At 41.8% G+C, this 14,189-nt stretch overlaps 1 protein-coding gene across 1 annotated transcript in view; it reads right to left on the reverse strand.

Moving 5' to 3' along the window:
* Window positions 1–14,189, reverse strand: part of KCNH5 (potassium voltage-gated channel subfamily H member 5) — a gene marked incomplete at its 3' end in the record, with an annotated part of 164,145 nt that overhangs the window by 113,458 nt on the left and 36,498 nt on the right. Inside the window, exons 5-6 of the mRNA XM_082000469.1 lie at window positions 8,897–9,012; window positions 4,648–5,040 (exon numbers count right to left, since the gene is read on the reverse strand). Coding sequence (XP_081856595.1) covers window positions 4,648–5,040; window positions 8,897–9,012 — 509 coding nt within the window. The remainder of the gene's footprint in view (window positions 1–4,647; window positions 5,041–8,896; window positions 9,013–14,189) is intronic.

Consider the following 14,189-nt stretch of genomic DNA (forward strand, 5'->3'; position numbering starts at 1 on the left):
GCTTTTAGTTCCAGCCATTGGCTCATGAAAACTAGTTTTTGCAGAAAAGATGATCTTTTATACAACTGATTTGAAAACCATCTATTTGGCTATCTGTATGTACCATCCTGACCTCTGGTCCCATTCTTTGCAATATGTGCCATGTCATTTTAGGGCCATGTTACTGTCAGAGATGAGATCAAGCTTCTAGGTTTTGTTTCACTACACACTCAGTAATTCAAGAATCTTCGTGAAAATTCCCAGAAGAGAAGAAAAAGAAAAAGGCACCAACATTTTTCCAAATAGCTAAGGGGCCTTTTTCAGCTGTATTTAACACTTAATTTGTGGAAGCATTTTCCATTTGGCCAAAAGCCTGTCCATCCACCTAGTCTTGGGAATAGTTATTCTATATACTAATTTACAGAGGCTCAGATGCAGCCCTCGGCAGCACTGTATGAGCATGCCTGTACCTGAGCGTGGGTACATGAGGTCTTCCAGCTCCAGGTTGCATGGCTCCATGTGGGGATAAGAGGCAAGCGCCTGCACAACATCCTGGTTTCCCTGGGTGTAAATCCATGCATTTGGTCCCAAAGGGAGTGGTAGCACGGTTTGACCGTATCTGAACAAGCAATGGGATCAGCATCCTCAGGCACACTGTAAACCTATGCGCTGACAATTTCAGCACAGTGTGACTCTGATAATTGTGGCTTGTACGGAATTGATGGTTACCCACGCTGTAACCTTTTGGTAGCCCAGACTGACAGAAGTTGAATATTTGTCTCTCCCTAGTAGGCAGAACACATAAAAAGGCTAAGCCTCAAGGTAATGTAAATCTCTAGCTTCAAAAGTAGGGAGCCATGATTTTAGAAATTTAAGTGATGGTGCATACACCAATGGAAAGAGTTGTTACATACAGCTAAATACTCAGGGGAAAAAATCAGAATCAGTACAAGTGACGTGTAACTCCAAGACAAAAATCAAACTTCCAGTCGCTACACACTTCACAGCCTAATAACAATAGGAACTTCATGGGACCAAAATCTTTGGAACCAAGCACCATACGCCCCTGTACTCCAAATTATTTTTTTCTTTTTTTTTTTTTTAATTTAGAAGAAGAGACAGACAGATCTGCACTTTTGGACTAAATCTGAAGTTTCAGAGAACTCTTTTACTTAAAAAAAAAAAATAGTCAGCCTAGTTTCAGAGACTGAGCACACACCCTCCATTCTGGTTTGTACCTTGAAAACTGTCTGGATTCCTCAGTATGTTTTGTAGTGTCCCTTCTCACACTTCTACATATGAAAGGTTTTCTGTATGGCTGTGGCTTAGCCAGAATGCATTTCAGTGCAAGTAACGTTTCACAATTAGAAAAAATGCCATGCATTTTTCCGATTTCTAGGACTATCATCCTACCAATTTTCTTAAATAAAGTATGGATCCCGCTAAGGATTCCACTTTCCCCTCTCTCAGCTCATTTTTCTCCAGCCTATTTTGCCTTGTTTTCCTACCCTTTCAATACCACTTAGCCACTTAATTCCTCATCCATCACATCAATTTAGATCACTCGATGCTGTGCAAGATCTCTCTCATTATCTTACCTCTCCCCCTCCTTGTCATACATCCAAACCCCCCCGAGCAGACTGTAACAGCCTGGCTCTGTAACTCCAGGCACGGAAACCTACACCTCCAATTCTGCCTCAAATCATCTTAATCCCCCCAATTCTCAATTTGTGTTTCATAATCTTTTTTAATCATATTCTTCTACTGAGGCTCTACATCTACTCAACAACAAGATAATTCAGATTTGCAGCCATGTTCGCCTCAGGTGAGAATTTCACAAGACTCCAGCCTTGGCCTAACGTTGTCCATGATGGAAATGACACTGTTCCTGCTCTGGCCACGAGTGACTGCATTTGAAGAACTCCAACCCTCAGCAAGAAAATGCACATTTCCTTTTTTCAAACCTCTTTTTCTAATCTCTCAATTTATCTCCTTAATTCTGACACTGTTAAATAGCAGTCAAGCGCATAAGGCACCTTATGCAAGGACTGAGCAGCCCGTGCACAAGAACCTTCAAGCACCTGTATCACATATAGTAGTCCACATCTACACCAGAGAGGCACAAAACTAAACTTCCTTGGCCATATTCTTCTTTATGCATGACAGACCTGCCCAGAAGGAGGAAAAGAAACTGCCTGCAATGGTGTCCTACTCACCTTGTCCCCTAACAACTAACAAAAATGCATTTGATGCTTTATGTGGAAAAAGGAGGGATGAAGGTGGGACAGAAAAGGGAAATTTAGAAAGTCATCTTTCATTCAGCTGGCTTTGAGGGCTATTCACTCTGATTTGGGTCCATCCTTCGCCACCATACCAAGAACTCAAAGAGCATCAGGGCCTGCCCCCAAGGTCTTTACTGCTAAGCTCTGATTTTCTGTTAACTTTTTATCAAATACCACAATCACCAACTTCAATGCTAAAGACAAACGTCCTTACCCAACACCCAGGGCCAAAACTCACCAGAACCAAGAGCTAAAAGAACTGTCCTCTCCTACTTGCCTTAAGGAAGAAACACTCGCCTGAGAAATACTCCCTTTTTAATCAGTCAGAATATTTCTTCCAAATTAAGTGTATTGATTTACTTGACTATGAACAGTGTTTGAGCACACTGCTGTAGTGGGCCAAAAAGTTAAATCCCAGAAAAGAAGGACCAGTTAAAATTAAGGTTAAAAGTCAAATGAAGATAAAGAGCGTTAATAATTACAACCACACAGAACACACAAATGAAGACATATCACACACACAGAAAAAGACTCTCCTGGAAGACAGAGAAAAGGGAAAATATAGACTCAATGAGAAAGAACTGACTCTTTACGCACCTGTTTTCAAAATCACTTCAATTCTTTTCAGGCACTAGGGAAAACTGGAGTTGGAGGGGTTTGAAATCAAGTACATAAGCAGTTACACTCCAAAGTCTGCTGGAGGCTCCAGGGCCATAACACACCATTTCATGAGAAAGAAATGTTACTGTTGGTTCTCTTATTAAACAGGAGTTGATATTTCATTTGTTTGAAGGTAAATGATAGCAGCTCTAGGATCACTGGAGCTCATGATACCTTGTTATTGTTACTACATTTTGTTTAACATTTGCCACTTCAAGTGTGCCTGAATTATAATGCACTATGCCAATGATTCTCCTCACTGTCACAAATATTGCAGATGGTTTATTTCCTATCTATAAGAAATTGTTACAGAAAGATGCTAAGCTCATCATTTAAATCTGTACTGCTTGGGCACAGAAATTTTCTGTTTGTTTTACATATAAAGCACAAAACTGGAGATAACGCTACATTTTTATAAAAATCAGGTTCCTCTTAGTCTGAAATTGGTTATCTTAAAAAGCTCTATTATATTTACAACCTTGATAATACCACCTCCTTACACAGCCTGACTGTACAACCTGCTTCCAGACGGGCAGCCCTCATACGATCTTGAATTTAAGCTCCAAGTATTATCACTTCTGTCATATTTGCTATAAATAAAATGGAACAATGTCAAAAGATGGTGGTACTCAGCACAGAGACAAGGTTTGAATTTTAAAGGAGCTCTACAAAATCTGCACCAAAGACTCCATTAAAAAATAAGAAAGTAGATTTTATACAGTGAGGATATATAACTGCAGAATTTGCAAATTTAAAAAAAAAACCCCACCAAAAAAAAAGGTAACCACTCAACAACATTCCAAGAAAAAACTGTTAAAATGTTAAAAAATGAACAAATGCTTTTTCATCTGTTTATGGCTCTAAAGATAAAAGGCTCTAGAGAAAAATTAAAACAAGTCCTAATGCCATTATAGATGTATTTTAATAATGAATTTTCTCTACACTGACTTGTGCATGCATTATTTGTTGTAATTATTGCTTGTTTTCTGTATTGTCTTAGGCTGCAAGCTCAATTTCATAAATTTTAATACATTTAGCAGTTAAAAAGCTTTAATTCAGCATCCCTTTAAGATATTTATGTTTTCTCTCCTCAACCGGTTTCTAAAATTCCAGCACCAGCTCAAGAACCATTTAAAAAAAATGGAGATAAATCTCCCTCTCAATCATTTAAAAAGACATCAACAAAAAAAAGAAAATTACAGCATGGCTCAAAAAGTAATCCTGCGCCAGGATTTTAAAAACGCTCATTCAGAGGCATTCTCTACTTTCATACAAGCCAGTGGCAAATTGGCCACCAGTTTCAGCCAGAGCAGATACAGAGTTTTGATTATTTACCGTAAGCCATATTAGTCTGCCCTGCAATGGATTAGGACTGCTTAAAGGCAATCACTGGGTATGAGCTGAAAAGGGAGGCTGTGGCAGGGGGACAGCCCAGCTGGTCCAGCCCATTTCGATATGGGCGTGCACTGATGCTTTTTCACGACAAGTAAAGGATTCTAAAACCCTCATCCATTAAGGTACTCGTGCACGCATGGTACTGATATCATAAGACACCCCTTCTCCAAGTTGGGAATGCTGCACAGGTAAAGCCCAGCAGCTTAAAGCCATTCCTCCACATTTGCACAGAGCTTCAGTTGCCTCTTATCGCTGCCAGATGCCTGGGAGCATGCTCCTAAATTAATTTCTAATTAAAACAATCCTTTTGAGGCAGACTACAATTGCTTACCTCATCCACATTCTCAAAGGCATTGATGATGTCATAGGGTAAACAGGACAGAAGATCTATCACAAACCACGTTTTTAGGTAGTTCATCCTTATGAGTTTGGGATCAGATATAACCTCTCCACCAGGGCCAACAAAGGTCGTATGAAAGTTCAAAACAATGTCAACCAGAAAAATAACGTCCACAACACTGTCCAGAACGAGCCAGGCAATGTTGTTCTGTTTTGTCTTGAAGGAGACATTATATGGAACCATAATTGCTGTGTAGAAGGTTAGAATTAAGATGACCCAGTCCCAAGTGGTCTTAAAAGCACAATAGTGTAGTATAATGTGTGGTGGAGTTTTTGGAGCTTCTTGCTTGTACTGAGGAAGAATATCAGAGCCCAGCTGGAGAACCTGTAAAAGACAGAAAAGCAAATGTTACTGTTCTCAGTTAATATGATCCAATAAGGGGTCTTACGGATTTCTGTAAGGAGCAGTACAAAGATGGGACTGCGTTCATTGGACATTGCAAGTCAACCCACAGCTTCTAAATTATCCAATTTGTTAAGAAAGTGTGGGGGCAGCTCCCCCACATCAGCAAAGAGAGGTCTTTGCAGATGGACTGAGGGGAAACCATGCCAATAGCAAGGGCAGAGAGGCTCCATAAACAGGTTGCGGGTACTGCCACACCAGCTTATGCTCTCCAGTTATGAACATGAGTATTCATTCATATTTGGAAGTGTTACAAGACTACTCCTTCGTGCCTGACCTCTTTTTTAAACCGCTGTTGAACCAGAACAATATCCTATCAAAGGTAAACCAGACTTCAGCCCTGCTGGCTGACCTCCTTCTAAAATGAAGCCTTGCGTGCACAATTTCTGCCCTAACACCCTGGCAATATCATGCTTCCTTCTCATTTTCTTCAAAAAGTTATTGCTCTTACAAGCTCAGTATCACTAGTGGGTTCTCTTTTATTTCTTGTAATTACTTTTCTTTTCTGCATATGACTATAATCTCCTGCATGTGCACCTTTGTAAAATGTGGAACTGGAAACATTGCAAAGCAACCAAGCCAAATTCACTTAAGACATTCCTCCAGCTAATCTTATTACCTCCTATCTCAGTCCAACACAAGAAACAAAACCACAAAGGAACGCACAACGCAGCAATATATTGTGCTGACAACTGAAAGATTCATGTGTATTTTGGAACTAATAACACCTTTTACATTTGGGGATCTCAAGTCTGCATGGGATAAAATAAATAATTCCAGCAACTTTAAAACTCATTTCAGCCCTACACCTGTCCCATAACGTAGCTGATGCACCAGGGACAGTTGGATTGCAAATAGCAGTCATATGTGTAAACATGACCAAACACAGGATGCTTCCTTGATGAAGAGGAGTAAATGGCTCTGAATAAACAACAACTAAGAATATGAACCCAAGTACCACAGATATGGATTCTCCATTAATTATTTGCAGTCTTATTTTTAAGACGAGAAAGCTGTTACTGAGATCAGGCAGTAAAAGGCTGGCTTTACTGAAAATCTGTTCTTCAGAAATCGCTAAGGGACAACAACAGCAGCCTCTCACTCTGTGTTGGAGGATGTGGCTTCCCAACATGTCTAATCTGGCCCCACATCAGGCTGTAACCCGATGGGATGCAAGCCCACTTCTGCCTACCTGCTCCCACCCTCCCTAAGGTCAGATTTAGCAATCATGACCTGTAACAAAAGTCAGTTAAACCGATATGATGAAAAACTAACTTATTGTTACATTAGTTAGCTATTTGTTTTCTACAGAGTCAGTTGAGTTGCACAAATTTATCCTGTGGCCAGAAAACCGCTTGACCACTACACAGACAGCAGCGAGAGTGCAGCAGAGACCTCCAGGAGACCATGGCTGCTTCTTTTGCCAACAGCCTCGTATCACACCAGCTTCGGTTTAATACAAAGCTGTAAGTTGAGCTCCAGCTGAACAGCAACGCACACCTAGCAGTGTGGTCCCAATGGCACTCGTCAGAGACCCTCACAGATGCCAAACCGCTGCTGAGACCCATAAAAATATCAAACTCCAGGTGTCCCTTTCCCAGTGACCAGGACAAGCCTGACTAACAGCACTCCTATAACCAGCCAGTGGGCAAGGTTCAGCTGGCCACTGTGGCACACTGAACTCGCTGGTGGATCCACGGGTCCTTCCCTGGAATAAAAGCAAGGATCGATACAGTCATTTTTTCACAGCAGCCTTTGTGCAAATCCATGAAACTTCTTCCGATGCCAAGATTGTCCCCTGCATTTAACACATCATTCTGGCTTTGACTCGTAATCTGGTGGTTATCTCCAGTTATGTCTTTGGACTCATCTGCGGTCAACACTTTACTGTCATGATAAATCAGGCCTGGGACTTCTTTCCTCGGTTTCTCCAGGCCTGTTTGTTCCCCACCTTGTTCACTTGCTCTCTATAGCTGGAATAATAAGCTGCTTAGGGCTCAGGCCGAATGTGATGAACATATGCTTCATAGTTCCCTGTGCCTCTGGTGGTGGAGTGCTTAGGAGCTCCCATGATGCTGTAAAGGGATAATTATTATTCTTAACATAATATCATGCTGAGTTTGACATGGTGAGTAGGTAGCAAGTGGCTGTGGAGGCCACTGAACTATCATGATTATTTCCTTCATGCTGCATGAATTTTTAATTTTAAACCACTAAAGAATACACAATATCTTGTTAGTCAGCTGCATTCATCGACTCTCTGAATTATTCTTGTATACAACTAATGAAAATGGCTGATAACTGTTAAGCCTAATAAAGCTGGGCAGTATGTTCTGCACGGGATGAGCGGTGATGGTAGCACTCTTCCTCAGGCATGGAAGTACGGAAAGTGGGGCCTGTACAGTGATGTGTACCTCCACTCAGTCTGTGTTCCTCACAGCACTTTGCCCACAAAGCACTTCGCAGCTCTAAATGACTTGTGAGAGAGGAGACTGCACACTCTCCAAGCAACCTATTCCCGAGTGCAACCTTCTCCCTTACCTGAGCTTTTCCTACTGCCTGGTCTAAATCTTCCGTGCTGTAACTTAATGCCATTACTTTTTCTCTAGTTATAGTAGTCTTGTGAAAATTTCCTTCCTCATTCTATGCAACTGCTTTAGACTTATTTGAATATTGTTACCATATCTTCTCCAGACTAAACCAATAATGGAAATAACTGGATTTTCAGAAAACTGAAACGTCACGAATTAGAAAAGGAAGATGTGAGAGTAACTCAGCAGTCATCCAACCTATTGGTATGGGATAATTCAAGGGAAAACATCACACTGCCAACACTTGAAAACTGAGGGTTTCCATTCTGATTTTACTTAAATTTTAAAAAAAGCTCTACTTAAATTAGAGTTTACTTTAAGTAGAGGTTTTATTATCGAAGTCCTCTAAAACTAGAAAGGGAACAAAAAAAAAAATTAAAAAAAAAAAAAAATCAACATTTAAACCTGCTACCAGTTCTTAGCATCGAGCACTGGACAAGCTCTCTGGCACAAAGTGGCTAGGCTGTCATTTTCAGTAGGCCATATATTTTGAGCGTATATTTTTGACCCATATATTTTTCATTACCAATGGACATGAAGATGAAAACAGTACCTCTGTTTCATCAGTTAACCTGAAGGCATTCACTTGTTGCACCATCTGCACTGTTAAGGAGATGTTTGCAACCTGCCAAAGAGTTCATTTCATCGGCTCTGAAGAAAAAAGTGATGAGCAAAATACTGCAGGAATGACTTTGCAAGAAAGTCAAGATTAAGTAGTCAGTGTGCCTGTACAACCCCAGGGACCCAGACAGGGATACTTCCAAAGAGGTTTCTCAAACAATCCCATTTCCCTGGGAGAGTAAGGGACCATCCACAGGGCTTAAGGACATCAAGTCTGGTTCCATGCTGCTGTGAGACAGCACGTAGAAGAGCATACTGGGCACCCCAAGTTAAGCAACAACCAGCAAACTGAGAACTGCATGCACAGAAATAGGGCCATGTAAGTAGAAGTGACCTATGGAGACTGTTTTCATGAGTGAAAGAGCATGACCTGTCCCAGAAACATGGACTTGGCACAGAGTGCTGCTTTGGGATAAGCAGAGGAGATGATGAAAAAAAAAAAAAAAATCAGAGTTGGGAAATATTTTCCTCTAAAAATATTATTTATTAATGGGAGTTAGGAGTTTTTTTCCCCCCCATCTGTTCCTGCCTTATGAAGGGAGCAGGCTGGCGTCCGTCCCACTTACTTCAGCTAACCGGGAGTGTTTGTGCACCACCTCAGCCTTGTTCATCGGCGTCAGCTGCTGCAGCACGCTCCGGCTGTTCGTCAGGGCCCGCGTCAACCGAGCAAACTTTGTCCAACCTGCAGGAAAGAAGGAAATCTTGTCAGAAATACTCAGACCTCATTCATCACTAGTCGATCTCCTTCATGTTCACTGATATTAAGTCTTAGACTTGAATGGTTTTGCTAAATTGCTGCACAGAACAGCTTCAGGCTCCAGGCTTAAAGGCCCCACAAAAGAGGAAAAATGCTGCTGCTTCAAGGCAACCATAAGTAAATCTGAGTAAAATCAAAATGCTCTGGCTTGTTCTTTCATCTGCCTTTTGGAGACATTGTGTTAGAGGGATGTCATTGTGCTTTCAGCATTCTGCGGAGTTACTCGGCTGCTGAAATCTAATTCTAAGCCACTGAAGTTAATGCAAAGGCTTCCCAAGTCTGCAAATTCTGCTAAAGTAAAATCCTCCCCAGCTACAGAAAGGCTCCTGCTGATTCAGGGCCACTGGAGAAGCCCCAAAAGTCTGATTCTTAAGTCTTTACTGTTTCTTGCCCCAACTAGACTTCAGGGACAAAATTAAAACTTAAAAACAAAACAAACAAAAAAATCAGCAAAATTCAGGGCTGCATCAACAGCAATGCTTCAGACTAAAAAAAAAAATCATTAAGACTTTAAAGACAGATTAAGCACTAGATTTTAAATGGCATTAAGAAATACATGTAGCTGTTAAACTAATGGTAAACAGCAGCCTTAATGGTAGCTTGAGACCCACACACTGGGCCACTCCTGAGGAATTTTTTCTGCAGCGTAACGAAAGGAACAATCAGAGTTTGTTACTGACAGCAGCATCGACGCGGGAATGTGCCATCAAGTCATTCCTGTTGGAAAAACGCCCAAACGTGACAGCTGGCGTGGATGCGTCAATGGATGAGTTAGATTGGCGGCAGCAAAGAAAACGCCGGGGGTTTAAGCAATGTTAACACCTCGGTGTTAAGGAGCAAGATTGAAAATCCAAGTATCTGAAGGAAGGCAATGCCTCCCCCCAAGAGCACTGAAGGAGATGCGCAACATTCAGTTTAGTCAGGTATAACCTGATAAATTACTACACAGGTGTGTATAAAATATCAAAGAAGTTATGGACAGCAAACAGGTTCAGGAGATGGGTTTACTTTATTTAACTCGAATGCTGAATAGGTGAAAATTGGGGGAAATGTCACATCTGAGAAAGGAAACACAACATTTCTATGTTAGATAGGTTTATTTTGAAATCCCTGTTGTCTGATAGGAGTCAGGGACTCAGAAAGTTAAGGGGAGCCCTGGGGTAGATAAAATGAAGAGCAGAGAACAGACAAGACAATAAAACTTCAAGAAAAATGTAATTTACAGCTTGGCTTTGCAATTTACCACGTATATATCACTTTCACACAAATATAAATCCATTGTTCATCATTTAGCAATCAGAACAGATCCAAATATCATGATATACCACCAGCAGAGCACAAACCATTTGTGTCTGGCTATTTATATATGACCTCCAAAATGCACATTAAAAATGCACTGGGAAAAGGTAAAAAATAGAAGTATTTTATTAACTTTTCAAATCTAAACCTTAAATGTGAACTTCAGATATGCCTCACGCTTCTCGAGCTTACAGGGATATTCAGTTAGGAACATGCACTTTCTGTATTAAAGCAAGGTCAAGAGAGACTATAGCAGTCTGAGTATGAACTACTAAGTTCTAGAAAAAATTCTGTGGTTTTCTTTTTCCTAATTGTCTATAAAATTACAGCAGGGAGGCAGCTTGAAGACAAAAATCATAACTGTTCTTTATCTTTCTTAGCCAGTGATTTCAAAGAGCAAGTGAGCATGGCAATAGCATCCTGACAGCTCTGCCTCAACATTTCTCGTAATTGCTGGAGGCCACAGTGCACCCAGCCGATTGCTTTTGGCACGCTGCAACCACGCTGCAAGAACCAGAGGAAAAGAGCAGTTCTCTGGGAAGCTGTCACCTACCTTCAGACCCTGGGCAGGTACCAACACACACATGCACACAGTGTCCTCTTCCCCTGGGACAACACTTCCCTGTGATCCGTGGGGATGGATTCAGGCCAGTCCCCAAATTTTCATTTGTCATCCTGCCCCACAGAGCTAAGAGTGTGAGGAAAGGTGCTCAGCAAAGCCAAAACCACCACGGCCAAACTGTTGGATTCAGTCTTGAACACCCTCATTTGTCACATCTCAGCTTTGTCAGCTACTCCAACTTTGGCAGGAACCTCATGAAGTTCAAGAAGGACAAGTGCAAAGTCCTGCACATAAGGAGGTACAACCCCATGCACCAATATGCTGGAGACCACCCAGCTGGAAAACGACTTAGCAGAAAAGGACCTGGGGGTCCTGGTGGACCAGGCTGAACATGAGCTAGCAGTGTGCCTGTGCTGCAAAGACAGCAAATGGTATCCTTGGCTGCATTAGACAAAGTATTGCCAGCTGGTCAAGGAAGGTGATCCTTCCCCTCTACTCAGCACTGTGAGGCCACACCTGGAGTGCTGTGTCCAGTTCTGGGCTACCCAGTACAAGAGAGACATGGACACAGAGAAAGTCCAACAAAGGACCATGAAGATGATTAAGGGACAAGAGCATCTCTCCTCTGAGAAAAGGCTGAGACAGGTGGGACTGCTCAGCCTGTAGAAGTGAAGGCTTGCGGGGGGTGGGAGGGAGCAGGTCTTACTAGTGTATATAAAAACCTGAAGGGATGATGCAAAGAGGATGGAGCCAGGCTCTTTCCAGTGGTGCCCAATGAGAGGGCCAGATGCAATGGGCACAAAATGAAATAGAGGAGTTTCTGTCTAAATATTAAGAAACACCTTTTTACTGTGATGGTGACAGAGAACTGGCGCAGCTTGCCCAGAGAGGCTGTGGAGTCTCCCTCCTTGGAGATACTTAAAAGCCGTATGGACATGGTCCTGGGCAACTGACTGTAGGGGGGCCTGCTTGAGCAGAAGGGTTGGACAAGATGACCTCCAGAGATCCCTTCCAACCTCAAACATTCTGTGATTCTGTGACCTTTCTGATGGCTTTCTGATGACTGATGGTTAATGATTCAAGGTTTACTTTATTTTCTGAGGTTTAGGGTACAGTGGTTAGATGAGGATTTGGAGAAGAGTCAGGGGCTGGCAACAGTAGGAGATGGCTTCATGCACTCTCTAGAAATCCTTTCCCATGGTGCTTTCACAGGCTGAGATCCCACTCACAAAGATACGGGGTTTAAAAATGCCTCTCCTCTTATAAAGGCAAAACTGGTAAGAAATCCCTTGTCATCATATGGGCAAGAAAAACATCTGTTCTGCATTAACCACAATTACAGAAAGCCTGGGGAAGTTGGGAAAGAAGTACCACAAGGAGCTGGAGGAGTACAACACATACCAAACAACAGCAATCCTTTTGCTGTAAAAAGAAAGGAAGAACTATGACGTTTTCAAATACTCCCTTCCTACCTTGGTGAGATCATCAATGTCATCTTGAAAGAAAGAAGCCATATATTTTTTCATTCAGGGTTACCACTCTGCTCATCTGGTCTGACCTCTTCTTTTCACAGGGCAAACCATTTCATCGTGTCCTTTCTCCACCAAGAATAAAGCTTTGCTTTGTGCTGGAGCGGACCTTTTGCAAAACCCTTCCAGCCTCATTTAGAGACTTCACATTTTGACATTTCTTTCAGTCCTGTGAAGCCCATCATTCTGGAAGTTGGAGGTACAGAATGCACTAACATTACTTTTTCAACATTATTCTACCTACTCCAATCTATCCATCTGCAACAGTGTCAAAAAGTACCAACTTCTTTTGTTTCCTATTTACAACCCAAGAGAATTTAAAACACAGCAACAGCAAGATGCTGGGGTATGAGTGGGAAGGTGAAAATGTATACAGGCTGCCTCGTGTCTGAAATAATCTGTACAGGGTACATTTCTCAGTTTCTTGACCTTGTTGTAGATTAGATAAGTTCAGAATTATATTTAAAACCAATGTGTATGTTTAAATAGACCGGGAAAAATTCGCATAGCTGCCTACTGCTGTCAATGCTTCTTCAAACGATTCTCTCCTTTCTTTTCCTCTATAGACATGAGACTTGAAAAGAATGATAATTTTATCCCATGTATTAGTGACCGCCTGTCCTCACAGATATTTTCAGTCTGGAAGGAGTAAAAGAACGGCACAAATAGCAGGTGCAAGAGAGGAGGGAAAAAAACTACTCATGAGAAAATGCAACACTTCTGATGCTCTCTTCAGCTCAGCTGGATTGCTTCTTTCTTCCACAGCACCACTTGAAAAATAATACCCTGAACTTGCACCATTGCACTCAAATTCTTAGGAACAAAGGCAACATCATCAGATCACACACCAAATCAGGCCAGCAGCTGCTTCTCCTTACAAGAAGTTAAACTGGGTATTTCAGAGGAAGAAGTTACCTACCTCATACACATAAAATCATTGTTTCCCCTGATTCTCTAATTACTTTCTCATTCATGGACAAAGCTAGAAGAATTGGTACCCCTGCGTTCTCATGATCCAAAAGAAGGGTCTGTTCTTAAACAGAAGCCTAGCAAAATATGTCCCTGTTCCTATCCATTACTCAAACTAGAATTTTTGCATTCTCAAGAAATTGAAGATGCAGGCTTAACAAGTCCATACAGTTACAGAAACAGGACATGAAGAAGCATGCTGCTAGACATGAACTAAACTAGCCTCTGCCTTGGCCCAGCTGTAATGCTGTCCTTCCATGCATGCAACTTTCTTCTTCCTCCATGTGTTTTAGTCACAATTAAACACTTTACAGCTGCAAAATATTCTCCACGTCTCTTGCTCTAATTGCTTGCCAATTGACAGCCCTCTGACTATGGGATAACTGAGCCATGTATGACTTGGTGGCGTACTTCACACAACAGCTGAGCCAAAGGTTTTTCTGGAGAGAAAAAAAGGAGTACTGAATTAATTTAAAAAAAAAAAAAAAAAGGTCTTTCTTTCAAACCTTAGCTGCTACGGCATGAGTTGAAGCTGTTAACATTGTGCCAGGATGCTTAAGGGAGTGCAGGAGCACAGAAGGGAAGTAGGCCAATAGTCAAGCAAAGCAGGCAAAGCGCCTGAACACCTCCTCAGAGGGGGAAAAGCTTGCCAGATGGGTCCAAGATGCTCACTCAGCCACTCCCAAGATTCACACACCACTACAGAAACGATGTGGTGTCTAAGGGGGAAACAGTATTTCCAG

This window comes from Phaethon aethereus, assembly GCF_964289735.1.
Source record: "Phaethon aethereus genome assembly, chromosome: 5".
Taxonomy (NCBI): Eukaryota; Metazoa; Chordata; class Aves; order Phaethontiformes; family Phaethontidae; genus Phaethon; species Phaethon aethereus.